Source organism: Vipera berus (assembly GCF_964194415.1).
Source record: "Vipera berus genome assembly, chromosome: 5".
NCBI lineage: Eukaryota > Metazoa > Chordata > Lepidosauria > Squamata > Viperidae > Vipera > Vipera berus.
In genome coordinates this window covers 86,943,748-86,970,807 of record NC_138207.1, presented here as the reverse complement: position 1 = coordinate 86,970,807, position 27,060 = coordinate 86,943,748, and the positions used below count along the sequence as shown (strand labels likewise).

At 41.1% G+C, this 27,060-nt stretch overlaps 1 protein-coding gene across 1 annotated transcript; it reads left to right on the top strand.

Moving 5' to 3' along the window:
* Window positions 1-94: 94 nt before the first annotated feature.
* LOC308669401 (nucleolar RNA helicase 2-like) lies at window positions 95-20,035 on the top strand (the record flags this gene model as incomplete). The annotated part of the gene is made up of 15 exons (XM_081330071.1): window positions 95-547; window positions 3,175-3,429; window positions 5,344-5,419; window positions 7,333-7,511; window positions 7,748-7,865; window positions 8,885-9,070; window positions 10,420-10,565; window positions 10,790-10,939; window positions 12,457-12,618; window positions 13,306-13,425; window positions 13,591-13,664; window positions 13,880-14,039; window positions 15,814-15,948; window positions 17,043-17,087; window positions 19,773-20,035. Coding segments are annotated over 15 exons (2,451 nt in total), but the record flags the coding sequence as incomplete, so codon positions are not given.
* Between the last annotated feature and the right edge of the window lie 7,025 nt (window positions 20,036-27,060).

Below are 27,060 nucleotides of genomic sequence, written 5' to 3'. Positions count from 1 at the left end.
ATTGAAGTCCACAAGTCATAAAAGGGCCAAGTTTGAAGACCCCTGACCAGTCGCAATGGGTCGGACACGACTTCGCAGCTAACAACAACAACAACAACAACAACAACATCCAGTCGCCTCCGCTCCCCTTCTGGACGCGCCGAAGGAGCCCCGCTGCAACCCAGAGGCGGCCCTTCCCGGAGGACTCGCCGGCCGCAGAAAGCCGGAGGGCCGCGGCGGCCTGCCGCCTCGCCTTGCATCTGGGTGCCGGCGACGCCGCCCCGGCAACCCCGGCCAGGCGCTTTGCGGGGCTGCCGGCCGCCGTCTCGCCCTGCCCGGCCGCGCGCTTTCCTCGCCGCTCCGCCCCGCTCCGCCCCTCTTCCTCCGCAGCGCCGGCGGGGCGGAGCTCTTTCCTTTCACGCCGGCCTCGGCCTCGAGTAGCCGCTTCTGCCATCACCTCTGCGGCGAAGAGACGCAGGAAATGCCCGCGGCCCCCCGCTTCGAGTCCCAGAGCGAGGACGACATGGAGCCCGAGACCCCCACGGAGCCCGGCTCCAAAAAGAGCAAGGTAGGGGCCCAGACCGACCGACCGGCCGGCCGGCCGACCGACCGACCAGCCTCGTGGCTGCAGCGGCTGCGGGGGAAGGAGGGGACGAAGGCGGGGCAGCGGGCGAGGAAACGACGCGGCTGCGCGGGGAGCCGAGCGGCCTGCTGGCTGCGTGTCGGCCTGGCCTATCTCTGGTCGTAGGGCTCGCTTTTTTCATCCGCTGCCCTGGGCTTTCTTCCTGTACAAAAATGGATTCTTCCCTCAACCCCAGTGGGGGATGTACCAAGACGAGAGGGGCTCATATTTTTTTTGCTTTTGTTTCTTTCCCACAAAAGGGTTTTTCTAATCCAGGTTTCACGTGCCGTTTGTTCGCAGATCTAACAAGCTTTGTTCTAAAAGTACGAACACGTGGAGGAGAGCGGAAAGGCCGGAACGCATCACTCTGCTTTTTAAAAACGCTAACCTAGGTCAGGGGTAGGCAACCTCGGCTCTTTTATGACTCATGGACTTCAACTCCCAGAATTCCTGAGTCAGCTGACTCAGGAATTCTGGGAGTTGAAGTCCATGAGTCATAAAAGAGCCGAGGTTGCCTACCCCTGACCTAGGGGGGTCTTCCAACTCGTCCCTTTTATGACTTGTGGACTTCAACTCCCAGAATTCCTCAGCCAGCGTGGCTGGCTGAGGAATTCTGGGAGGTGAAGTCCACAAGTCATAAAAGGGACGAGGTTGACGACCCCCTGGTTTAAATGCTAATTTCACCCGTTTTTATTGTGGCCAGCTTGTCAGACTGACAGACTTAAGAGATCTTAGAACAGGGGTCTTCAAACTTGGCCTTTTTATGACTTGTGGACTTCAACTCCCAGAATTCCTCAGCCAGGCACCCTGGCTGAGGAATTCTGGGAGTTGAAGTCCACAAGTCATAAAAAGGCCAAGTTTGAAGACCCCTGTCTTAGAATTTCAAGGTTCATATAGATCAGCACGTAAAATAGTATGCATGGCAAGAAATGCAATAAATACAATTCATTTTATGCATAAACTAAGGTATTGGTAACGAATGTCTTGTTTTTGTTATAGAAAATGAATTTAGTAAAAGGTTCTGTGGAATATTCTGTACATTTCCATTTCTATATGTTTCTACTTTTTTACGGAACATTTTCAGCATTTCTAAACATTTTATATCTGGCTAATTTTTTTCTCTCTGTATAACGTTTCCTGCCTTGAGAGTTGCATCCATATTCTGGGTGTCTTATTAGGGGATTGACTCCAAGAATTGGAATCAAAATACATCTGGAAGGCCCTAGGTTTGAGTAAAAGGAATATCTGAGTGAAGGAAATATAATTGTCTCATTTGCTTAAAAACAGTAACATATTCCTGAAACATTGATTATTGTTGATTTTGGCAATGAACAAAAGAATAATTTGAAGAAATCACTCTTTGTTTCCTATATTTTTAATAATTCTATTGCAGTTTTTAAAAAGAAATAGAGAAAGCAATGTACATAAGCCAATTAAAATAACATTTTAAAACTTAAAACATTTTTCTTTGAATGTCTTATTTTTTAATTTGCGCTTCTGTTTTTACTGTGCACAGATTGGCGTTGACTTGGGCAGCCTTGTATATTTTTAAATTAAATAACATAAAATTAGTTACTGTTATAGTAACAAGTGAAATAAAAAGGAAAAAAAATGAAATCCCCAAAATGAACATAATAAATTGATAGACATCACTTAAACACATTGCATATTTAACTATATTGAAATATGCATTAAAACTGTTCTTGTAAAATACTGCATTATGAAAACTATGCCAAAAGGAAAAATGTTATTTGTTTAATTAGTAGAAGGATAGCCGTTCTAAAACTTGATGGGGTATGCATTCTTTAAATCTCTTCCATGTCTAGGGCAATAGTACATTTTGTGGATGGACCATTAATTACCATTTAATGCACAGAGCAGGCAGTACTGGATAATCTGGACATAGAGCAGATGCAAATACGGATTTGGTGTAGGTATGAATTTAAAGCACCTGTGTCAGGGTAGGATTTGGGCGACCAGGGCAGTGACCATTGGAGCAGCAGAGATGAGGGAAAAGAAGATGGGGGGAGAGGGAGGGTGAGCTGTGTATCCCATGCTTGGATTCAGCCATAGTGGTTGACTGGTAAAGGAAAGCAAGAGTTGCAGGTTGCCTAGGCCAGTTACATGTGCCATACTTGAATTCAGGTTTACTGCAAGCGGAGTAATAAAAAAAAGGATCTGAGGAGCATAAAAGTAAGGGAGGCCCTGGGAAAGTCAGAACATAGGCCATAAAAAGGAAGAGGGGTCAGATGTGCAAGATATGCCCTGCTCATGTCCTAAGATCCTTACAGGTTTTGTCTCAGCCAAAACCCAGAGTTTGGTTAGTTTGTAATTCAATTTGTAGTGTTTGTTTCAGATCCCAAACAAAACACATTTTCCATTTTATGCATCCTGTCTACCCTAATAATGTAGCAACAGGTTTGTGGCAACGATTTCTGATACTGCATAGTTTCTCCTGTATAAAAGTATACTCCTAACGTTGTAATAAATATTAGGAAAACTGATTTGTGCGGGGTTTGAAGAAAGTTTGTCTAATAATTTGAATATTTTTCTTTAATATGCTTGCTTTACAGAAGGATAAAAAAGGTAAAGCAGAAAAGAAGAAACTGAAAAAGCATACGTTCTTTGAGACTGAATTCCTGGATTCGGACTTGGAGCCCCCCAAACCAAAGAAAATGAAAAAAAAGAAAGAAGTGGCCGATAAACATGAAGATGCCATTGCAGAATGCAAGTCAGTATCTCACATGAGTAATGGGGTGAAGCACTCAAAAGAGGAGAATAATTCTAGCGAAGATTCACATACAGAATGTGAAAGTGATCAAGATCCGGTAAGATTATTTATTCTCTGTACTAAATATCCCTTATTTAGAATGTTAATACTAGGAAGAAGAACAGAAATTTTACAGCTATATCGGGGCAAAGTGTAATCAATCCTCTGACTATTACTGTAATCTTTATGTGCAGTTTGATTTAAATGTTAAGTATTTTTGAGATTATAAAAACATGATTTTATAGACTGGGAGTTTGAATAAATAAGCGTAGAATCAGGCTGCATATCTCATTCTCTGATTTCAAATATGTTATGTTAGAGCCACTTTCTTACAATGTTTACTAATATATAGGTAGGTAGTCCTTGTTTTAGTGACTGATTATAACAATTGATGAAAAAGTAAGTTTGTGACCAATCCTTTGATATATGACCTTTACAGGTCTGTAAAGTAAAGGAAAGCTGAAGTAAGATCATCAGTGCAGTTATGGTTTCACTTAGTGATTGCTTCACTTAATGACCAAGTAGCCAGTCCCAGTTGTCTCTAAATGAAGACTGACTACACTGCAACAAGACATATTTATTGCCGTGCATCTCACTGAAATGTGACTTTTCTTGGGTGGTTATACAATAAAAACATAAAAATAATTACAAAAATACTCTAAAATTAAAACAAATAATATTAAACAAAAAACGGGGTAGGGAGAGCATAGATATTATATGCAATCTAACCACCTCATTAAATTTTCTGTGAGACCTCTAAGCCTGTTGACATAACCATGTTTTAAGGGAGGGGTCCAATCTCACTTCAGGGGGTGGGAATGATGTTCCACAGAGTGGGTACCGTGGCAGAAAAGACCCATCTCCTGGATTTTGCCAAACATAGTTGCTTAGAGTAGGGGTCTCCAAGCCCCGGTCTGTGGACTAGTACCGGGCTGCAGCATGCCAGCAACTGGGCCACATAAATAAGGAAAGCCCCATCTACAGGATGCAGGCAGCACACAAAACCACACCCCCTCCGGTCCGCGGAAAAACCTCTCTCCACGTAACCGGTCCCTGGTGCCCAAAGGGTTGGGGACCTCTGGCTTAGGAGACAGGGCCTGGAGTATGCATCTCCTGCTGGATCAGATGTTAACAGGAGATATAGTTGGAAATATGCAATTCCTGGGATAACCTGCCCCGTGCCATGAAGGGTTTTAAAGGCCAGAAGCAGCACTTTGAATTGGACCCGGAAGCAGACTGGCAGCCAATGCAGCTTGCAAAGCAGAGGTTGTGTACCTTTCTGGGAGCAAACACAAACTGCCTGCACTGCTGCATTTTGTACCACCTGAAGGCTCTGCAGGCTTATCAAAGGCAGCCCCAGGCAGAGCACATTACAGTAGTTCACCCTGGAGAAGAACAGGGCTTGAGTGACTGTGAGCAGAGCCCCTTGATCTAGCAACTCACTACATGGTTAAGGAACTGCCAGTCTTCAATACTAAGCACAGTAGACCAGTGATGCAACTTAACAGGCAAGTTCAGATGTTTGTTAAACATAGGCAGTAATCAAATCCTAAAGCTATGAAATAATAGATCTCTGTATATTAATACCTGAAAACAACCTTTTAGAATTACCAATGTTCCTTTGTCATATTCCATGCTACCAGGCAGAACATATCACAGTGCAGTTATTAGTATTTATTCTCCCATTATTTTATATTTTCCTACTCTTTTGTATTTCTGATCAGAAATTTTTGCATTTTGTATTTAACATTGTTAGCATGTCTGTGTTATTTATTTACACACATGCGTACATATATTATTACTCTGTAAAGAAATTATAACAATAGTTGCATTTAATTTTTCCCCCCTGGGAATATTTGAAAGTGTGGGTATTGAGTACTGTAGATGCTTTTTTCTTGCAGTTCTTTAAATACTTTTGGGGAATTAAAATCTTACACTTTCTGTAACTGCCTTTTATTTTTGTTTAAAACAGGAATTAACAGTGGAACAAAAGGAAGGTGCTTTTGCCAATTTTGATATCTCTAAAGCAACTGTTGACCTTCTGAAAGGTATACCCATTGAATGTTTTCAGCCTGAAACACTTACACTTATTTTCTAAATCTGGTAGCCTGATGATCTCTGCACTAGAGCAGGGGTCCCCAATCCCCGGTCCATGGACTGGTACTGGGCCACAGCATGCCAGCAACCAGTCCACACAAACAAGCAAAGCCCCATCCGTGGGATGCAGGCAGCACACAAAACCACGCGCTCCCCGGTCCATGGGAAAACCTCTCTCCACGGAACCGGTCCCTGGTGCCCAAAAGGTTGGAGACCTCTGCACTAGAGGATTTGATTTTAGCAGATGAGAATAATTAAAATATTCCTAACTTCATTGATGAGTTACTGTCTGAAAAAGATGTGCATAGAAGTTAACCTGGTTTTCAGCTAAATATGTTAGTCATTCTTTTCTTTTGGAAGTAAGGGGTCAAATTTTGGCTTATTCTCAGGTGACTATGATTCTTACAGATCCTGCAAATGCATGAATAAATTTCATCTTTGGAAAAGCTCAGAGATAAAAGTCGGGGAATAATACATTTGGTGGCATGTACAACATTTCAGTTAGATATGCAAACTATATATAGCTTGGTTAAAAATGAGAGATTATAATTTCTTGGTGCAAACACCTGAGTAGTATCAAATCTTTTTACAATTGATACCTTGCATATTTCTGTAGGGAGATTGTCTCCAGACTTTTTTAAAAAAATCATTCTAGCATTCAAGATCATCCTCAGTCTCAGCAAATTTAAGATGTGTGAACTTCAATTGGATGTACTCCATGTCAGAGCTTTTCAACCAGTGGTATAATAATAATAATAATTTTATTTATATACCGCCCTTCTCCCGAAGGACTCAGGGTGGCGAACAGGGCAAACATATAAAAATACAAAGATACAAAAGTTAAAAAGAATTAAACACAATGCCCAGCTAAAACAATAAATAGATATATTAAAAACAACAGTAAAATGCCCCCCATCAGGCCAGGCCGGCTTGTTCGAATAAGTGAGTCTTCAGATCGCGTCGGAAGGAGCGAAGGTGGTATGGGTACCACCTGTGGTACGTTGGCACCTGGCAGGTGGTACGTGACCATCCTAGAAAAGTAGCGGGGGAGGGGAATGAGCTGAACAGGTGGCAGCACCGCACAAGCCTGAGCGAGAGATGGCTGGAGCTGCAGGGCTGTCAGGGCTCAGTGGAAGCGCCAGGATCAGCGCCAGGCTCCAGCTGGAGCTTGGCGCTGATCCTGGCACTTCTGAGCCCAGAAGAAGTGCCAATCAGCTGGAATGTTGTAGCATCTCCAGGGTCTTTTGATTTACATTCATATGCTTGGCAACTGATTCATATTTATGACGGTCACAGTGTCCCAGGGTCATGTGAAGTGACCAAAACCTGCTGCAACTACCCAGCAGAGGGGGGGGGAAATAAAAACCAAACACCCCCCACCCCACCTCTGCTGCCAATCTTCAACAGAAATGCTCACAACAATGAAAACCTCGGACAGGAGGAAGAGCACCGCCGGGCAGGCAGGCAGGTGTCATGCTCGGCTGTGGCTGGGGGGGGCACTTTTTCAGTGCCATTGTAACTTTGAACAGTCGCTAAGCGAACTGTTGTAAGTCGAGGACTACCTGTACTTCATCACTTTTTTCCTTTTTTGGGGGTGGTCATCAAATTTTTGACACTTTGCTAGGCGACTGGTGGTACTCGGATGTTGCCATATCCTAAAAGTGGTACAACGGGTGAAAAGATTGGAAAGCCCTGCTCCATGTGACTAGGTGTAGTAATTTGTGAAGTATTTAATAAAAGTGACTCTAGTATAGTCTCTATAGTGCATTTTCTTTTTTCTTTAAGTTTTGTTACAGAAAAAGTAAGGACTAATCATGATAAGCATACATTTTTGTAGAGAAAATCTAATGATATTCTTCCATAGCTCGTGGCGTCACCCACTTGTTTCCAGTACAAGTGAAAACTTTCAAGCCGATACTTGAAGGCAAAGATGTAATCGCCCAAGCTCGGACAGGAACAGGGAAAACATTCTCCTTTGCTATTCCATTAATTGAAAAACTTGATAGAGATCCACAAGAAAGAAAAAGAGGCCGTTCACCAAAGGTAATCAAGTCACGATAAAATTACTACAACCTTGACTAGGGGGACAAAAATACATTAATCATATAATTATATGAAAAATACATAGTGATGCTGCTTTCCTCATGTAGGCTGCAGATCTATTTGCCTTACATCTTTATTACTTTTGGTGGAAAGGGGGGAGGAGCAAATGATTCAAGTTTCTCTTAGTGGTGTCTAATTGTACTACATTCCACAAATAATTGTTTATTTGTAATTAGGTACTAGTTCTGGCTCCAACCAGAGAATTGGCAATGCAGGTTGCCAGAGACTTCAAAGATATTACAAAGAAACTTACTGTGGCTTGTTTTTATGGAGGAACGGCATATAATGGACAATGTAAGAAAGTACAAGTTGCCTTTTGATGATGTAACATTTCAATTTAAAAATAACTTTTTAAAAACTATTGCTTTTTTTTAAAAAAATATGCATTATATTAAAAGGGACGCGGTGGCTCAGTGGGTTAGGACGCTAAGCTTGTCGATCAGAAGGTCGGCAGTTTGGCGGGTCGAATCCCGAGTGCCGTGTAACAGAGTGAGCGCCTGTTACTCATCCCAGCTTCTGCCAACCTAGCAGTTCGAAAGCACGTAAAAATGCAAGTAGAAAAATAGGGACCACTATGGTGGGAAGGTAACAGTGTTCTGTGCATCTTTGGCATCTAGTCATGCCGGCCACATGACCATGGAGACGTCCTTGGACAAGCGCTGGCTCTTCGGCTTTGAAACGAAGATGAGCACCGGCCCCTAGAGTCGGAAACGACTAGCACACGTGCGGGGGAACCTTTACCTTTACCTTTATGCATTATATTGGTCCATAAAACTTTTAAAAAAGTAATGCACCATGTTCATTTGTTGGACTCAGAAATGTGATGAAATTGTAACCTTATTTTAATGTGTTGTTTGAAATAGCTGGAAACACACATAGTGAAAAAATCAATTTAATCTTATGCATACTTGAAGGAACATTTTAGTGAGATGCTCTACATCAGGGGTCTTCAAACTTGGCCCTTTTATGACTTGTGGACTTCAACTCCCACAGCCAGCGTGCCTGGCTGAAGAATTCTGCGAGTTGAAGTCCACAAGTCATGAAAGGGCCAAGTTTGAAGACCCCTGATGTAGATACTTTAGAGTGGTGCTTAATTTAAAGTAAATGCTCATTGTAGCTTTAGATTCTTCTATTTGTAAAATTATTTAGAATATGTATTAAACATACAAAGATGAAAATTGTTGGAACTTGTTTGGAGGATAATATAGTTCAAACTCATAAGTAATGCTGACAGATTTCAGAACAGTGGCCTTGTAATAATTCTTATAGTTAAGTATTAAGTTTAATATATAAAATGTTAAAATTCCTTCCAGTGGATTTAATTAGAAACGGCATTGACATCCTGGTTGGGACTCCTGGCCGAATAAAAGATCACCTCCAAAATAATAAATTGGACATTTCTAAATTGAAACATGTTGTCTTGGATGAAGTTGATCAGATGTTGGATATGGGATTTGCTGAACAAGTAGAAGAAATCTTAGTGAATTCTTATAAGAAAGGTAAGTATATTGTCTATGTATCTGTTCCATTTTGGCATCTTCTGTTCCTGGCTTTTAATGCTCAGAATATGTAAGGGATTAAGTGCACGTCTAGGGAAACGAGTTGGTCCATTCAATCACTGATTCTATGTCAAATTTAACTTCTTGCGTTAAATGTAATTTGGGGCCAGTTGTAGTAATAAGGCCTGAATATAAAGAAATGGAATGTAGTTAAAAACCTGTATCAGAATATCTGGCTTTGTAACGAAGAGCAGTGAGAACATGAAAAACTACTACATGGGATATACAGGTTATCAAAAGGCAATTGGGAGTAGAATTAAAATCACTAAGCGATGTGTTTGGAAAGTGCTTAATGACAGCTGTTCTAGTGGTTCCTAGTTGGCTGTCTTTAAGAGAACTCCCATGCCATTCTTTGGCAAGGCCATCATGTCATCATTTGTGACCCTACTGGTTCTCCACTGACTTTGCTTGCAGGAAGCTGGCAAAAAATGTCACCAACAGTGACCAGTGCAACAGTGACACTGCAACAGCCAGAACCTTTGAGGACTGTTCATAAGTACCACTTATTCAGATTGCAATTGCAAGTTTGAACGAGTGGTTGTTAAGCGAGGACCACCTGTATACTAAAAGCATTATAATTGCTACCCTTACCTCTTGCTGGCCCAACCCAAAATACTTTGAAAGTATTTGGCAGTAATGACAGCACACAAATAATCAGTTTGCCCTTTATTCTGAGATGAGTTCTTTTGTCGATTATATTTTACATAGCAGTGATTAGAGATGTACAAAAAAACTGTGAATTCAAATCCTTGGATGCTCCTTTGCTCATTTGGGGGAATGAGCTTGTCGATCGGAAGGTCGGCAGTTTGGTGGGTCGAATCCCGAGTGCCGCGTAACAGAGTGAGCGCCTGTTACTCGTCCCAGCTTCTGCCAACCTAGCAGTTCGAAAGCACGTAAAAATGCAAGTAGAAAAATAGGGACCACTACGGTGGGAAGGTAACAGCGCTCTGTGCGCCTTTGGCGTCTAGTCATGCCAGCCACATGACCACGGAGACGTCCTCGGACAAGCGCTGGCTCTTCGGCTTTGAAACGGAGATGAGCACCGGCCCCTAGAGTCGGAAACGACTAGCACGCATGTGCGGGGGAACCTTTACCTTTACCTTTTTGAAACCTGAAGTCTGTTTAGTTTTTCAGATGGCATGATGCACACTGAAAGCAGGGCATTCTGATTCAAAAAATGTTGTATATTTCTAGATATTATCATCTAAATGTTTCTTGCTTTGCTCTTTTATGAGCAAGTATATGATTTTCTAAAAGTCTGTAAGATATATGCTATTTATTTGTTTAAGATTCTGAAGATAATCCACAGACGCTCTTGTTTTCTGCAACTACTCCTCCGTGGGTTTACAATGTAGCAAAGAAATACATGAAATCCAGATATGAGCAAATTGATCTAATTGGAAAGAAGACTAAAAAAACTGCTACAACTGTAGAGGTAAATTTAACTTTTTATAATAGGATGAGATTAACACTGTTACTACATCTGGATGGAAATCATAAACACGAATGCATACACACCCCTTTGGAAGGGTGTCTGCAGGAAAATGTTGAGATGGCAGGCATGGCTGTGCAATCGGAATTTCACATTTTTTATATTCTGTGTCACCCCCATCTGTTTCTCTTTGTTAATTGCTAATGAATATGGCTTTGCATTGACAGCATTTGGCCATTGAATGTCATTGGTCCCAAAGAGCAGCAGTGATTGGAGACGTCATTCAAGTCTACAGTGGGAGTCATGGACGAACCATAATATTTTGTGAAACAAAAAAAGAAGCAACTGAACTGGCCCTTAATGCCTCAATAAAACAGGTACAAGTGACACAAAAGTATGAAAAAGAATAAACAGAATAAAACACCAGAGAGCATTGAACAACTTATTCAGATATGAGAATATTCATTTCAAATTCACAAACTGGTTGATCCTCTCTTTTTCTTTTGCAAGCTCTTATTATAAGATTACTTATGATCCATAACTGCAGTACCTCTTGATCCCTCAAAAGTTTCTGAACACAATTTTCCTTGTTTATCTGATATTCTTTACTTTTCTGCTGTTCAGTGAGACTTTATGTCTTCTGTGCTTGATTTCTCCCCCTTGAAGCTTTTATCTTTTTTTCCAAAGGATAGCTTTAATGCCAATCCCAATTTCCATTTAAATGTAGTTTTTGTTCAGTTTGTGACCTAATATATTTGAATACAAAACAATACAATACCACTTCTTAGAAAAGTGGTAGCGGAGGAGGGGAATGAGCTGAACCGGTGACAGCACCGCACAAGCCTGAGCGAGAGATGGCTGGAACTGCAGGGCTGTCCGGGCTCAGTGGAAGTGCCAGGATCAGTGCCAGGCTCCAGCTGGAGCTCGGTGCTGATCCTGGTGCTTCTGCTGAGCCCAGAAGAGCTGGAATGTTGCAGCATCTCCAGGGTCTTGTGATTTACATTCAGATGTTTGGCAACTGATTTATATTTATGTTGGTCACAGTGTCCCTGGGTCATGTGAAGTGACCAAAATCTTCTGCAACCACCCAGCAGAGGGGGGGAATAAAAACCAACCACCCACCCCTCCCCTGCTGCCAATCCTCAACAGAAATGCTCACAACAATGAAAACCTCGGACAGGAGGAAGAGCGCCGCCAGGCAGGCAGGCAGATGTCTTGCTTGTCTGTGGCTTGGCGGGCAGTTTTTTCAGTGCCATTGTAACTTTGAACAGTCCCTAAGCGAACTGTTGTAAGTCGAGGACTACCTGTACTTCATCACTTTTTTCCTTCTAAAAAATTTTTTTTGGGTCATCAGGTTTTTGACACCATGCTAGGCGGCTGGTGGTACTTGGATGTTGCCATATCCTAAAAGTGGCACAGTGGGTGAAAAGGTTGAAAAGCCCTGGTCTAGGATGGCAGGCATAGACATTGGAGTAAAAGTTTTTGCACATATTTGAGAGATATGGGTCAGGATTAAGAAAAGAGGCAGACTTGACAGCCAGGAATTGGGTCCAGATCGGCAGCAGTAGATGAGCGATGGAGTAGATGAGGTGTAAGCAGGTACCATTCAAAAGGAGTTCAAGACGAGGGAAAAAGAAGCTTTACTCTGGAATGAATAACACCCTGGAGATTAGTTGAAGGAAAACATGAACACTTCTGGCGAGCCTTTCCTAATTCTAAGATGTATTATGATGTTACCCGCAATGTTTTTGTCTTGAGGCAGTTTAGTCTTCAAAATCTTTGGAGTACCTCTAATATAGTCTTGTCAAGCAGAGATTTTGACATTTCAGTTGAATTGGGGGGAATCAATCCTGTTATTTGGACAATTCTCTTACTCTCTTTCTTATGTATGCAGGACGCACAATCTTTACATGGTGATATTCCACAAAAACAGAGAGAGGTCACTTTGAAAGGCTTTCGTAATGGAGCGTTTGAAGTACTGGTTGCAACTAATGTGGCTGCCCGTGGCTTAGATATTCCAGAGGTTGATCTGGTAATACAGAGTTCCCCACCAAAGGTAAAAAACAAACAAACAAAAAAACCTGATTTTGGGCAGAGGGAAAAGTTTTTTGTATGAAAAGGTGCTGCTTAATGTTGCTTAGTTAAAGTGACACAGAAAACATTTTTAAAGCTTGCTGCAAGGAGGACTTGGGAGTTGCTTTACTTTTTCTACTGGAAAATGTGGCACAGTTGAATTGAGAAAGTTGCAAAATTATTTTTATTTCTTCAAAAACAGAATATTCTGTCTCTTAGACTGCTAGCTAAAATTTGCTATCTTTTTCTATCAGGATATTGGGGTCTGAGGGCGGGCCAATTTCCAAATGTTTTACAAGGATTCCATTATTGTCATTAAAGCAGCTATTATTCCAGGCACATCCATGAATACTTCACAATTTTCCATGAATTCTACCTATAATAGTGTAAATTTATTCAAATATCATCTTACTGTTGAAATGATTTCTAAGTAGATTGTTTTTTAATCTATTCTAATATTGTAAACATTTGTTGGAACTCTCACTATAAATGTCACACAATGGTAATCTAATTTCCTGTTGAGGCAATTCATGGTTTACAAAGATAGCTTCGTTTCATCTTTCTGCTCTCATTAATGCTGTATTTTAAAGAGTATAATATTCTGTATATTTGTAAGTGAAGTGTTGGTTTTTCTGCAACATGTATATCATATGAATGCTTCTTTATAAAGGATGTGGAGTCTTATATTCATCGCTCTGGACGCACAGGCAGGGCTGGACGGACTGGGATCTGTATCTGTTTCTACCAGCGCAGGGAAGATTTTCAGCTGAAACAAGTAGAACAAAAAGCGGTAATTATTTCTGCAATTCTTAATGGAAGTTATGACATCTGTGTTGTAATTTTTTAAAAGGCGTTTAAGTTTTTAAAGTGCTTTTTACCGTTTTGAATAAAATGTTTAGGACTAGTTTTGTGTCCGGATTTTTGGTCAGTGAAACAGTGTGCCTTCTATTTTCAGGGCATTACATTTAAACGTGTAGGTGTTCCTACAGCAACAGAAATAATTAAAGCTTCCAGTAAAGATGCAATCAGGTATGTTAATCCTAGATATTAAGTAAAAGTTAGTATCTGAAGTGATGTGAGCAGCTTTTATGACAGAAGCCCCACTCCTTTTTTCTTCAGGTGTGTTATATGGATGTTGCTACCACTGTGCATTAGTTTCTGTTTGAACATTTCATTAAGTACAAATGGCTCGTTCTTCATTTTAGTGGTTTTGTAAATACCGATTCTTAAAAACTTTCATTCAGATCTTTGGATTCTGTTCCTCCATCTGCCATTGACTACTTCAGACAATCTGCTGAACAGCTGATAGAAGAAAAAGGGGCCGTAGAAGCTCTGGCTGCAGCCCTGGCTCATATCTCAGGAGCCACATCCATTGAACAGCGCTCTTTGCTCAACTCTGATGCGGTAATAAATACACAAGAGTTTAATAGTTACTTACGGACATCCTGATTTTCCTAATGCAATATCTAACCTGAGGAATCATTTTAAATTTATGCATTATGTATATATTTTCAAGTAGGGACGCAGTGGCTCAGTGGGTTAGGACGCTGAGCTTGTCGATCAGATGGTCGGCAGTTTGGCGGGTCGAATCCCGAGTGCCGCGTAACAGAGTGAGCGCCTGTTACTTGTCCCAGCTTCTGCCAACCTAGCAGTTCCAAAGCATGTAAAAAATGCAAGTAGAAAAATAGGGACCACTACGGTGGGAAGGTAACAGCGTTCCGTGCGCCTCTGGCGTCTAGTCATGCCGGCCACATGACCACGGAGACGTCCTCGGACAAGCGCTGGCTCTTCGGCTTTGAAACGGAGATGAGCACCGGCCCCTAGAGTCGGAAACGACTAGCACGCATGTGCGGGGGAACCTTTACCTTTACCTTATATATTTTCAAAGAGGCCTTTACGGGTGCAGTTGATAATCACAATTAAGAAAATATAAACATTTGCTTCTTTGGCAGTGATTTCCCCACTGGTGGTTTTGAATATCTAGGTCAGGGATAGGCAACCTTGGCTCTTTTATGACTCGTGGACTTCAACTCCCAGAATTCCTGAGCCAGGAATTCTGGGAGTTGAAGTCCACGAGTCATAAAAGAGCCAAGGTTGCCTATCCCTGACCTAGGTCAATACCAACACCTTTTAGGATTTGACTCACCAGTCTTCCTGGATATAGAAGCTTAGCCTATACATGGTTGGGTACTATGGAGAGTAAGAAGGATGACTTTGATGGCAATTGGCAGGATGCTACCAGGACATGGATTATTCTAAACTATTCAAGTACAACTGTAGCTATTAAATTGGTGTAAAGTAGTAAAAAGCATTATGTCTCCAAAGTTAAGTAAATATTCCTGAAATTATTTAATTATTTCCTACAGTGAAGGCATTTAGATACATTTAGTCATTACAGGGTAAGACATTCAAATTTAAGCTTAGCTCTCATGTAAAATTTGACTTGGTAAAATAAGATAGTTAATCAGTTATTAATGATATTTTTAAAACTTTTTAAAAACTACAAGGAATGTGCCAAAACAACCAAATGGCAGTATGTATATTCATTTAAAGCTTCATATGTTTCCTATTTGGTCCTGTTTTCTATTTGCCTTTAAAACCTGTGATTTTGAATGTATTTCAAAGAGATTTTAAGAAATTATAAAAATAGGAATATTGTATAAGAAATTTACAATTAAGAACTGGGGTTTCCTATATTACAAATGAATGGTTTCAGTCTCAAGAAATATTAAATGTGTTTCATGCAGTAAAGCCAGTGTAAATTAAAAGTAGTTGACTGTTACCCTTATGCTGTTTATGAAGTAGATTCAGAGATACATTAGACATGTCCAAACGTGTAATAATATACACGTATAATTGGACAACCATTTGACTGGGATAGTATAATGTTTTCTGTCTTGAGCAGGGGTTTGGACTAGAAGACCTCCAAGGTCCCTTCCAGCTCTATATGTCTATGTTCTATATATATATTTCCCTGTTTGTCGATTATTATGTTGCCCACTGGCCTTCTATCCCATTTTTCAGTGGTTCACCCCCTGCTTGGCTGAAAAAATTGTTTAGCAGATCTCTCAACATTCTTTGATCAATAATAGTTTTAGTAATTTTTGTGTTTGTGTATGCACTAGTAATTGTACTCTTCATCATAAATGGATATCACTGGTTTTTTTTTTAAACAAAGGGTTATGTGACCATGATACTTCAGTGCTCGGTAGAAATGCACGCCACTGGTTATGCTTGGAGGGCTCTGAAAGAACAATTGGGCGAGAACATTGATGACAAAATATCCAGAATGTGTTTTCTCAAAGGAAAAATGGTAAGATTTTTTTTCCTGCCTATACGGGTTATAGGTGTTACTTAACAATTTAACAATTTAACAAGGAGATAAGGAGGGAGACCCAGGCGACACATTATTGCATAACCGGAAGTAGTATAAAAATTTATAGAAGTATATACCGAGAAGGTCAGATTTATAGAATTGATGTAATAGAAAACTAATGTTATCATACCTAATATAGACATTGAAAATCCAAGGAGAGGAGCTGCTCGGACATCACCCCTGAATTGTATCGGAAGAGGAATGGGAGGGAAGAAAGGAGAGGAGAGAGGGAAGAGAGTAGAGGAGGGGGAAGGAAGTAGGAAGGTTGGAGGGAAAGAGGAGGAGAAGTGGGGAGAAACGGGAGGGGAGTGGTGAGGGAAAGAGGAGAGGAAGAGGGAAGTAGGAGAGAAAGAAGAAAGGGAGAAAGAAAGTAGAGAAGAGGGAAGAGAGAGAAGGAGGGTGGATACAGTGAAAGGGGAAATGGATGAGCAGCACCCAAACTTATGTGTATATATCTATGTCTATGTCTGTGTGTGTGTGGTATTGGGGAAGATTTATATAGCTAGATAATTTTACCCAGAAGACCCAAAGGTGTTTTTTTCATGAGGCAACTGGACTTTTCTTGTTTTTCTTGAAGACTGCTTCTCATCCAAGAAGCATCTTCAGCTCTGACTGGATGGTGGGGAATGGCAGGATTTATACTCCTTGCAGACAGCCGGTCATTTGCATTCTGCCATTCCCACTATTCAGTCAGAACTGAAGACGCTTCTTGGATGAGAAGCAAAACTTCTTCAAGAAAAACAAGAAAGTCCAGTTGCCTCGTGAAAAAAACACCTTTTGGATGACTTGGATGACTGAGAATCTCCATAGACATTTTACCCAGAAGAGTTTTGGACTTAAATGGAAAAAAACCTGGACTTGAATGGTTGTTTATAATTTATGAATAAATTAGTTGTGGGTCAACTATTACAACTAGGTCAATAGATTAAGTACTGATGTCGCTTGAAACATGTATCTTAATGCAAGTATCCTGTTTTTCAGAGTTTTGAATTTCTTTAATGACTGATGTTCTGTCTCTTTCATGTTTTAAGGGTGTATGTTTTGATATTCCAAAAGCTGAATTAAATAAAATAAAGGTAAGATTTTGGTTTCCAACATGAATCAGTCTTGAGTAGCTCATGCCATTGGATGCCCTTCAGCTGTCATTCATACTCAGATGATCTTAAATATATTTACTTGTATGCTTGTTTCACAGTCCACTATTGCAAGAGACTTCATGAAATGCCAGGGTGAGCTCAAAAGTATGTACAGGTAGTGCTTACTTAACAATACTAATTAGGCCCAGAATTTTCATTGCAGTCATTAGGTGAAACATCACATGACCACAGCACTTTGCGATGGCAGCTTTAGTGGTCCTGGTTGCATTCATTAACCCAGGATCTCATGCTTCTGGCCTGCTGCATTTGCCTCTGCTTCATGTCACACCAAATCTTAATTACAGTCAAAGATCTGTTATAAGGAGGATGGGGTAGTCATTTAAAAAGGATGGAAGCAAAGAAGTTACATTAAGAGTTTTTTTAAAAGTGATGAAAAGCTAGAAGATAGGGTAGATTGCAAGGGCGACTCCGAAATATAATGTTATCATATTTTATCTATATCTTAAATTATTGTACATTATTACAATTTCATTTTAGATTGTATTTTATTACTATTTCATCTTAAATTGTATTTTATTTTAATTCCATTTTAAATTGTATTTTATCAAATTCCATTTTAAATTGCCTTTATCAAATTTCAGTAACAATTTGTTGCTGGAACTTTGCACTTTGATATGGTCCAAGGGCTAATCAATAAAGACTTATTATTAGAAGATACTAAACAGAAAGTATACATAAAAGTCTATAAGAGTCGAAAAGGAGGGGGAGGAGCATTAGGTGGGTGTAGGGGAACCTAAAAGGTTAGTATGTGGAAGACCACATCAGATTACAGAGCATTCTAATAGATACTCATTAAATCTAGTTTATGGCACAGCCCATCATTCAACTAATTTTGAGCACTGCTGCACAAAATCCGGCAACATTGTATGTTGTAGCAGGATTGATAGCTGAAAGCAGCAGGGAGATGTACAATTGTCCAATACATCCTGGATATGCTTTAATGGCGAGATAAGGCTAATATGAATGTCTTTGTAGCTCAGGCACTGGAGGAGCACATGCTCTGTTGCTTCTGTGTGTCCAGAGTCACAGGGGCATTGTCTCTCCGGGCAAGGAACCTTTCAAGGACAGCTGATATGGGGTCATGCCTTCTTGTCCAGTAAAGGGGATTAGGGATTTCGAGGTTAGGTATGTCATAGGGAAGGCAGAGTACCTGTTGGATTCACTGGCAGTAAATGTTGGAGCGTGGCTAGATCCAGTTGATACGCTGTGTCTGCTTCATGCTTTTTAATGAGTGCTTTGGCCTGATTATTCTGTATTCATGCTGAGTGGAAGAACTGAAGAGGAACCCAAAGATGAAATTTTAGTTGCTAGTTCTTGTTTCCATGTGGATTGAAAGTCTTCAGTCATAGTTAAACAGGGAAAGGCCAAGGGGTGAAAAGAATAGTCGGGGTCACCCACACTCTAGCCTCCACTTTCATGAAGCCTGTTTTTGATCACTTAATTGGAGAAAGGGCCCAGCTGGGCACCATAAAGAACTTGTATTGTCTTGGCTTTAATTAATTTGAGTGCTGTAAGTGTATGGTGGCCACTTCTTCTCTTAAGGATTTTAAAAGATGGCAGTCAAGCTCCTTTACATTTTCAGCAACAGAGTCCCTATGGGTTTTCCTGCCTTGCCAGCAGAGTGGATTGTGTTGTGGTGGTGAATTAGTCTATAATCAGTAGGATCACCTTTCCCCCCTGGTGATGACCTATAAAGCGCTACATGGCTTGGGTCCGGGATATCTGAGGGAACACCTGCTGCCGGCATCAAGTTCCCTTCGTCCAGTGCGCTCCCACAGGGAGGGTCTTCTCAGGGTGCCACTGGTAAGAGATTGCTGGCGGGTAACACCCAGGGATAGGGCCTTCTCAGTGGGGGCGCCTGCCCTCTGGAACCAGCTGCCCATGGAGCTTAGGACTGCCCCTGACCTCCGCTCATTCCGCCGGGGCCTGAAGACCTGGCTCTTCGAGCTCTCTGGCCCAGGCTGAGGATTAATTTATTTTAATTGGGGTTTTATTTATACAGGGATAAATTTAATCTTTTTAAACTTGGTTTTTTAACTTTTGTATTTTTGGTTAATTACCCTGTAAACGGCCCTGAGTCCTCCGGGAAAGGGCGGTATATAAATGTAATAAAATAAATAAATATATCTAGGGACAATAATTGTAAGCCCCCCAATCTTTGGGGGCTCAGCCATAAGTGTCAATGCAAGTAAAGAGTGAGGTTTCCAAGCTGAGCCATGCTGGCTCAGGAATTCTGGGAGTTGAAGTCCACGAATAATAAAAGAGCCAAGGTTGCCTAGCCCTGCCCTAGGACAATTGTGGAGAATCTCATGATGTTAAACTGTTAGGCTGAGGATGTGCTGCTGGTGGTTTTTTAAGGAATGGATTGTTTCTTATTCAAGGGTTAAATAAGTTGTCTTTTCTATTATTGTTTTATAAGGGTGCTTTAGACTTAAGAAAGCAACCTTCACTCATACTGTTTTCTCAGTGTTATCTTAAATACCAAGTTTTGAAATGCTTTGAAAACGCTGTCTCTTGAGTAGTAAATATTGGTCAGCATGCAAGTTTGTCATTTCTGCTCTTTCTATAGAATAATAAATGTTTTTTTTTAAAAAAATTTTTTAGGAAACATGGCAAGATACAAGACGCTGGCAACTTTCTGTAGCGACAGAATTGCCTGAGCTTGAAAATTTACCACGTGAGGGAGGCCGAAATTCAGGCTCGGAATTCAGGAATGGAAGACGAAATGGTGGTTTCAACAGGCACGATCGATTCAGAAATAGGGGCCAAAAACGGAGCTATAACCAAGCTTTTTGATAATTTGTTAATATATCAAAATGGGACTTGAACATCTTGTTTTAGCATAAGTAAAATGAATTTACACTTTATTTATTAGCCTGGCAATCTGTGTTTAATTATTAGCCTGGATGTGTCTCATTCATTCAATTTGGGCTACAAAAATTCAGGTTGAAAAGATTATTTAAGCACACTGCTACAATGTCACAATCAGTTGCAGTGCCCCAATATCTTGGGCACTAATAAATCTAACCTTTGGAGGTTGGTGGCATGTTAGAAATTTTGAGAATATGTTGTGGATGCTCCCTATGGCTTTTTCCCTCTCCCCAATTCTCTGTATTATTTTACTTTTTCCAGACCAATGAGAATTTCTAATAAAACAATGGTCTACACAGTCATCCATTCTTGCTTTTTAAGAAAGCTTTTGAGAATCATCTCATGTCGAATTTCCAATTCTTGGAAATTGAGATTTATTCATTCAGTTGGCTTCCCTTTTAAAAAAAATATGGTACGGTAATTTAATTAAATCAGAGTCATGAGTATGGTAGGTCCCTTGGATGTTAAATTAACTTCAAGGACATATGTGGCAGAAGTAGGACAAAAGGCAACTGAATATAATTCTAAAGACATTTTTACAAAAGCCCATGTATCTGCATTCAGTGTGGGGTTTTTTTGTATATGCCCTAACATGGAGGAAGGAGACACTCAATTTATTCAACTTAAATTGAAAGACATTTTAAATCAAAATTGCAGAAGTTGAAATTGTATTGTTCATGTTTTACTTTTTTCTATAATACATTCCTTTACTGGTATAAGTAAATATTGGCTATATTATTTAAAAGATGTTCCTTGACTTTTTCAGGTGATATTTAAAAAAATTAAATAGAATTTGTATTTTATTTGGGTACATTGTGCGTATAGCATGCTGCTCAGAGATGCCAATCCCTAGCTCACGTGATATCTCTCAAAAGTTTTTGATAATAGAACACGGTTCACCATTAAAAAAGAACCCAGGAAGCACTGGTCTAATTTCCAATAATTAAAATTCCCTTCATGTAAATAATTGGATGAAAGTAGATTTGATTAATTCTCTGGGTGATTTGCTTAAAGAAGGTTGAATTTTTTAATACTGCATATTATTATTATTATTATTATTATTATTATTATTATTATTATTAAAGACATTTCATCATCTGTAATAGTTTTTACAGTTGTGGAAATTCAACATCTAGGAACATTGGCTAAAAAGAAAACAACAAGCAGTGATGATGAACAGGCTGAAGAAATTGTTCCAATACCTGAACAAACTGACCAACTAGCGGAAGAAGCCGCCACACAGGATGAAGACTCCCCTGTGCAACTAATCAAAAGTGTAGAGCTAAGTAATCTAGCGAAAATGCTGAAAGAAAAGATTGAAAACCACATCAAAGAAAACACACAGAAAAAGACTGCCTGCCATCCGTGAAGTGCATAGCAAACGAGTGAAAGATTTACTAAATGCTGTGAACTACATTTTAACTTCCATCCCATCCAGCACACTGTATGAAACAAACCAACTAATGTACAGTACAGCCGCCGTTTTAACTGCAGAATTGGGTTATAAAATGCTAAAAAAGAAACCCACTGGAACACCAAAGTGGAAAATTACTTGAAAATAAAACAAAAGACACTATGAGATGTCAGCAAATTGAAATACTTGAAAGAAGGAAAACTAAAGAACGAAAAGCTGAAAAATAGTTTATACAAAAAATATAACTTGGAGGAAAAAACAATAACAGATGTCATGGAAAACCTAAAACAGCGTGTAAAAGCAACAGCAAAGAAAATTGAATGATATGAAGGACGAATAAAACAATATCGTGAAAACGTCCAGTTCAGAAGAAACCAGCAACTCTTCTATCGGTCACTTGATGAAAATAAAGTCCAAACTACTGTTCCACCATGTAAAGAAAAAACCTTAAACTTTTGGAAAGAACTGTGGAAAAACCCAGTGGAACATAATAGAACTGCCTCCTGGATCAAAGATATCCAAAAACAAGCAACACAAAACAAAATGGAGAATATTGTAATAACCACCAATATGGTTGCAAAACAAGTAAAGAAGGTCAAGAACTGGAGTGCACCTGGCCTGGGCGAGCTGCATGGATACTGGTTGAAACACCTCACCAGCCTCCATCACCGCATGGCCACTCAGTTTGATGAAATGCTTCAAAATGCCACAAGTGAAGAATGGTTAACAGCTGGTCAAACATAATTGATAATGAAAGACCCTGAAAAGAGCACAGAACCAAGCAACTACCGCCCAATTACTTGTCTGCCAACAACGTTCAAACGTTTTACAAGAATACTGGCAAATTCAGTATTCAATCATTTGATGGAAAACATCTGTATCCCGCAGAACAAAAAGGAAATTATAAAAAATCAAGAGGAACAAAAGATCAGTTGCTCATTGACAAAATGGTACTTAAAAATGCAAAATGACAAAATACAAATTGCCCGTATTTTCCGGCGTATAAGACAACGGGGCGTATAAGACAACCCCTGACTTTTGAGAAGATTTTCAAGATTTTTCGTCTTATACGCTGGAAAATACATGCCAGTTGCCAAGTGTCCGACACAAGCCCGATTCAGCCACGTCTGATGCAGATGGTGCAAAGCCTCCCTTTTGAAGCCCAAAGGGGCTTTTCCTTCCACCCACCCTTTGGAATACACGCAAGAGCTGCGTTCACACGACGCGCTCTTCCAGGCCATACTCTGCAAACGGCACGCCAGAAGCCGCAACCACCGCGGGAACTCTGAGTCCCTGCCTTTTGGCAGCCTGCACAGCTGAGCGCGATCCGGCTTTGAGAGCGCATTTGCAGACGGAGCAGCCGCCACGTCTGGAGCCAAGCCCCGCCCAGGAGGCGGTTGGCCAGGCGGGCCCAGAAGACGCGCTGGAGAGCCGGGCTTGGGGCGGCCATGCCGAGGCCGGCTGGCGAGGACCGCTGCGTGGTCTGCGGGTGAGAGGGGCACCAGGCCACCAAGTACCGCTGTCCAGAGATAGTGGGTAGCAGGGCGTGCTCTGCTTATGCTCAGATGCCGCTTGGGCGAGGGGGAGGGGCTTCCTGCCGCTCCCAGGTTCTGGCGTTTGCAAGGGGGAGGGGAAGGGGCTTAGAGGCTCTTGGGGTGGGAAGGGAGGGTCACGTTGGAGGGGGGACTGGACTAAGGAGGCTTGAAGTTGCTTTGCAAGAATGGGGGCGCTCAATTGATTTATGTACTATTTTCTGGCGTATAAGATGACTGGGCGTATAAGATGACCCCCAACTTTTGAGAAGATTTTCATGGGTTAAAAAGTCTTAAACGCCGGAAAATACGGTAAATATGGCATGGATTAATTACAAAAAAGTATTTGACTCATTACCCCACAGTTGGATTAATGTGTGTTTGGAAAACTTTGGAATCAGCAAAAACATCTGTACATTTTTTAAAGCAAGTATGCAAAAATGGAAAACAGTTCTAACAGCAAATGGGGAGAACATTGGTGAAATCAACATCAGACAAGGAATCTTCCAAGGGGACTCACTTTCACCACTACTGTTCCAACATCACATTAATTCCATTGACAATATTACTACGAAACACAAAACTGGGATACATCTCAAGCCAGTATGGCAAGATAAACCATCTACTATACATGGATGATGACTTAAAACTGTATGCAAAAAGCCACACTGAACCTGAATCAATACTCAACGCAGTTCAACTGTTTAGCAGCGACATGAGAATGGACTTGAAAAATGTACTATATGATCCATGCAGCAAGGAAAAATGGGAAAAATAGAAGGAATAGAACTGGGAAACAGAAGTATTATGAAAGCACTAGCAAAGGATGAGTCATAGAGAACCAAAGCGTACAGTTGATTGATATCGCTGTACCAGGAGATGCCAGAGTCGAAGAAAAAGAACTGGAAAAAATTACGAAATAACGCAACCTGGCCATCGAAACTGCGCGATTATGGATGAAATGTGTAACAGTGATACCCACTGTCATCAGGGCACTGGGAACTATGTCCAAAAACTTTGCAAAATACATCAAGAAATTGCAGCTTCCTGCAATAACTCCAGCAAAGCTACAAAAAACTGTGCTACTCGGAACATCTTACATTTTAAGGAGATACCTGGTTGATACCTAGGATGCTGGCAGCAACCCGTGTCAACCATTAGTGCTAATCAATTTGGGTGTTCAGTTGACTGAGTTTCATGTTTTATGAATATAACAATAACAATAATAATAATAATAATAATTAATAATAATAAATAATAATAATAATAATAATAATAATAATGTGTGCTGCCTGCATCCCACAGGTGGGGCTTTGCTTGTTTGTGCAGATGGTTGTTGGCATGCCACGGCCTGGTACCAGTCCATGGACTGGTGGTTGGGGACCCCTGCCCTAGACAATGCAGAGAAGAGCAAAGATGATTAGGAGACTGGAGGTTAACACATGAACAGTTGCAGGAATTGGGCATATCTAGTCTAGAGGCGGTCATCCTATTTTTCAAAGCACCAGAAGGCAAAACAAGAAGCAATGGATGAAAACTAACCAAGGAGAGAAGCAACCTAGAACTAAGTAGAAATTTCCTGACAATTAAAACAAATCAGTGGAATAACTTGCCTCCAAAAATTGTGGTTGCTCTCACAGGAAGTTTTAAAGAAAAAACGGCAGCCACTTGTCTGAAATGGTATAGGGTTTCCTGCCTGAGCAGGGGGTTGGACTAGAACATGGCTGTTCAACCAGTGGTACGACTACCACCTGTGGTACATTGGCACCTGGCAGGTGGTACGCGACCATCCTAGAAAAGTGGTAGCGGAGGAGGGGAATGAGCTGAACCGGTGGCAGCACCGTACAACCCTGAGCGAGAGACGGCTGGAGCTGCAGGGCTATCAGGGCTCACAGAAGTGCCAGGCTCCAGCTGGAGCTTGGAGCTTCTGAGCCCAGAAAAAGCGCCGATCAGCTGGAACGTTGCAGCATCTCCAGGGTCTTTTGATTTACATTCAGATGCTTGGCAACTGATTCATATTTATGACGGTCACAGTGTCCCAGGGTCATGTCAAGCGACCAAAACCTGCTGCAACCGCCCAGCGGGGGGGGGGAAAATAAAAACCAAACACCCCCCCACCCCACCCCCGCTGCCAATCCTCAACAGAAATGCTCACAACAATGAAAACCTCGGAAAAGGAGGAAGAGCGCCGCCAGGCAGGCAGGCAGGTGTCTTGCTCGGCTGTGGCTTGGGGGGGGCACTTTTTTCAGTGCAATTGTAATTTCAAACAGTCACTAAGTGAACTGTTGTAAGTTGAGGACTACCTGTACTTCATCACTTTTTCCTTTACTTTTTTTTTGGTCATCAAGTTTTTGACACCTTGCTAGGCGACTGGTGGTACTCGGATGTTGCCATATCCTAAAAGTGGTACACTGGGTGAAAAGGTTGAAAAGCCCTGGTCTAGAAGACCTCCAAGGACCCTTCCAACTCTGTTACTCTATTATAAACGGAAGCGAACTTGAAAAAGCTAACCACAGTCGGAGCCGATTAATACCCGGCTGGGAGACCCCCCCAAAATGCAGGGCTGTAGTTTAGTGGGGAAGTCGAAAAGAACACGGAAGAAAGCAATCGCAAAACTTCTTTCAATTTGGTATCAGAAAAACGACACCTGGACACGAGAAGCTGGGCAACCCTCTAGATCGGAGGTCTCCAACCTTGGCAACTTTTAAGACTTGTGGACTTCAATCCCAGATTGGGGAATTCTGGGAGTTGAAGTCCATAAATGAAAGAGCCTTGGTGGAGCAGTGGGCTAATGCCTCCTTAAGTAACACCAGCTGCCTGCAATTAGTGCAGGTTCGCATCCCACCAGGCTCAAGGTTGACTCAGCCTTCCATCCTTCCGAGGTAGGTAAAATGAGGACCCAGATTGTTGGGGGCAATTAAGCTGACTTTGTAATAATGCTGCTTGGGGTGTGTGTGTGAAAGCCCTAATAAGCAGGCATATACATAGAATGAAGGCTACTGCTAAGCTTGTAAGCCGCCCTGAGTCTTCGGAGAAGGGCGGGATATAAATGGAATTAAAATTAAAATAAAAATAATTTTTTTTAATTGAAAAGTTTTTCAGTACATTTTATCTTTAACAAAACAAAACCCCTCCCAACCCTTCCCCCTCTTCCCAACCCACCCCAACACCTCCCTCCCTCCCTTTCCCCCCTCCCCGACTTCCCAGAGCTAAATACAAGGTATAAAAGTAAAAACAATCATAATCTACCATATGCAAACAACAATAAGCTATTAAATCTATCGCACTTTAACTCTTATAAAATGACTACAAGCAATATAAATATCACATCAATACTTATTCAAATGCTAAATGAAACTTTAGTCCCATATTTATTCTGGATGTAATCAATCCATTTTTTCCACTCCACAATATATCTCTGTTGCGAATGGTCTTTCAAATACGCTGAGATCTTTGCCATTTCCGCCAGGTTAGAAACTTTTAAAGTCCATTCTTCTATAGTCGGCAGTTCTTCCTTCTTCCAGTATTGCCCTACTAAAAGTCTTGCTGCCGTAATTAAATTCAACATCAACTTAGTGTGCACAACAGTAGTATCAGTAATAATGCCCAGTAAAAACAATTGCGGACAAAACTTTATCCTTTTCTTAAATATCTTCTGCATATTCCACCAGATTTTAATCCAAAATGCTTTAACCTTTTTACAGGTCCACCATATATGAAAGTACGTTGCGTCTTCGCCTCCACACCTCCAACATTTAGGCTGGTAGTTCGGATACATGCTTGCTAATTTTTTAGGATCTAAATGCCACCTATAAAACCATTTTATAAAAGTTCTCTCTTAAATTTAATAAAAATAAAAATCTTAAGTTGTCAAGGTTGGAGCCCCTCGCTCTAGAGGCGACCTTTGAACGAAGGCGTTTCTTTCATAGAGTCCTGGGTTGCCCAGCGACCGTTGCCACGAGCAACGGTTCGCTCTCCCCGCCGCGGCAGCGCCTCCATTTTGACCGAGGGAACCCAGCCGCGGAGTGAACCTCTCCGCGCATGCGCAGCAGTTCAGAGAGCGCGGGGCGGGGGA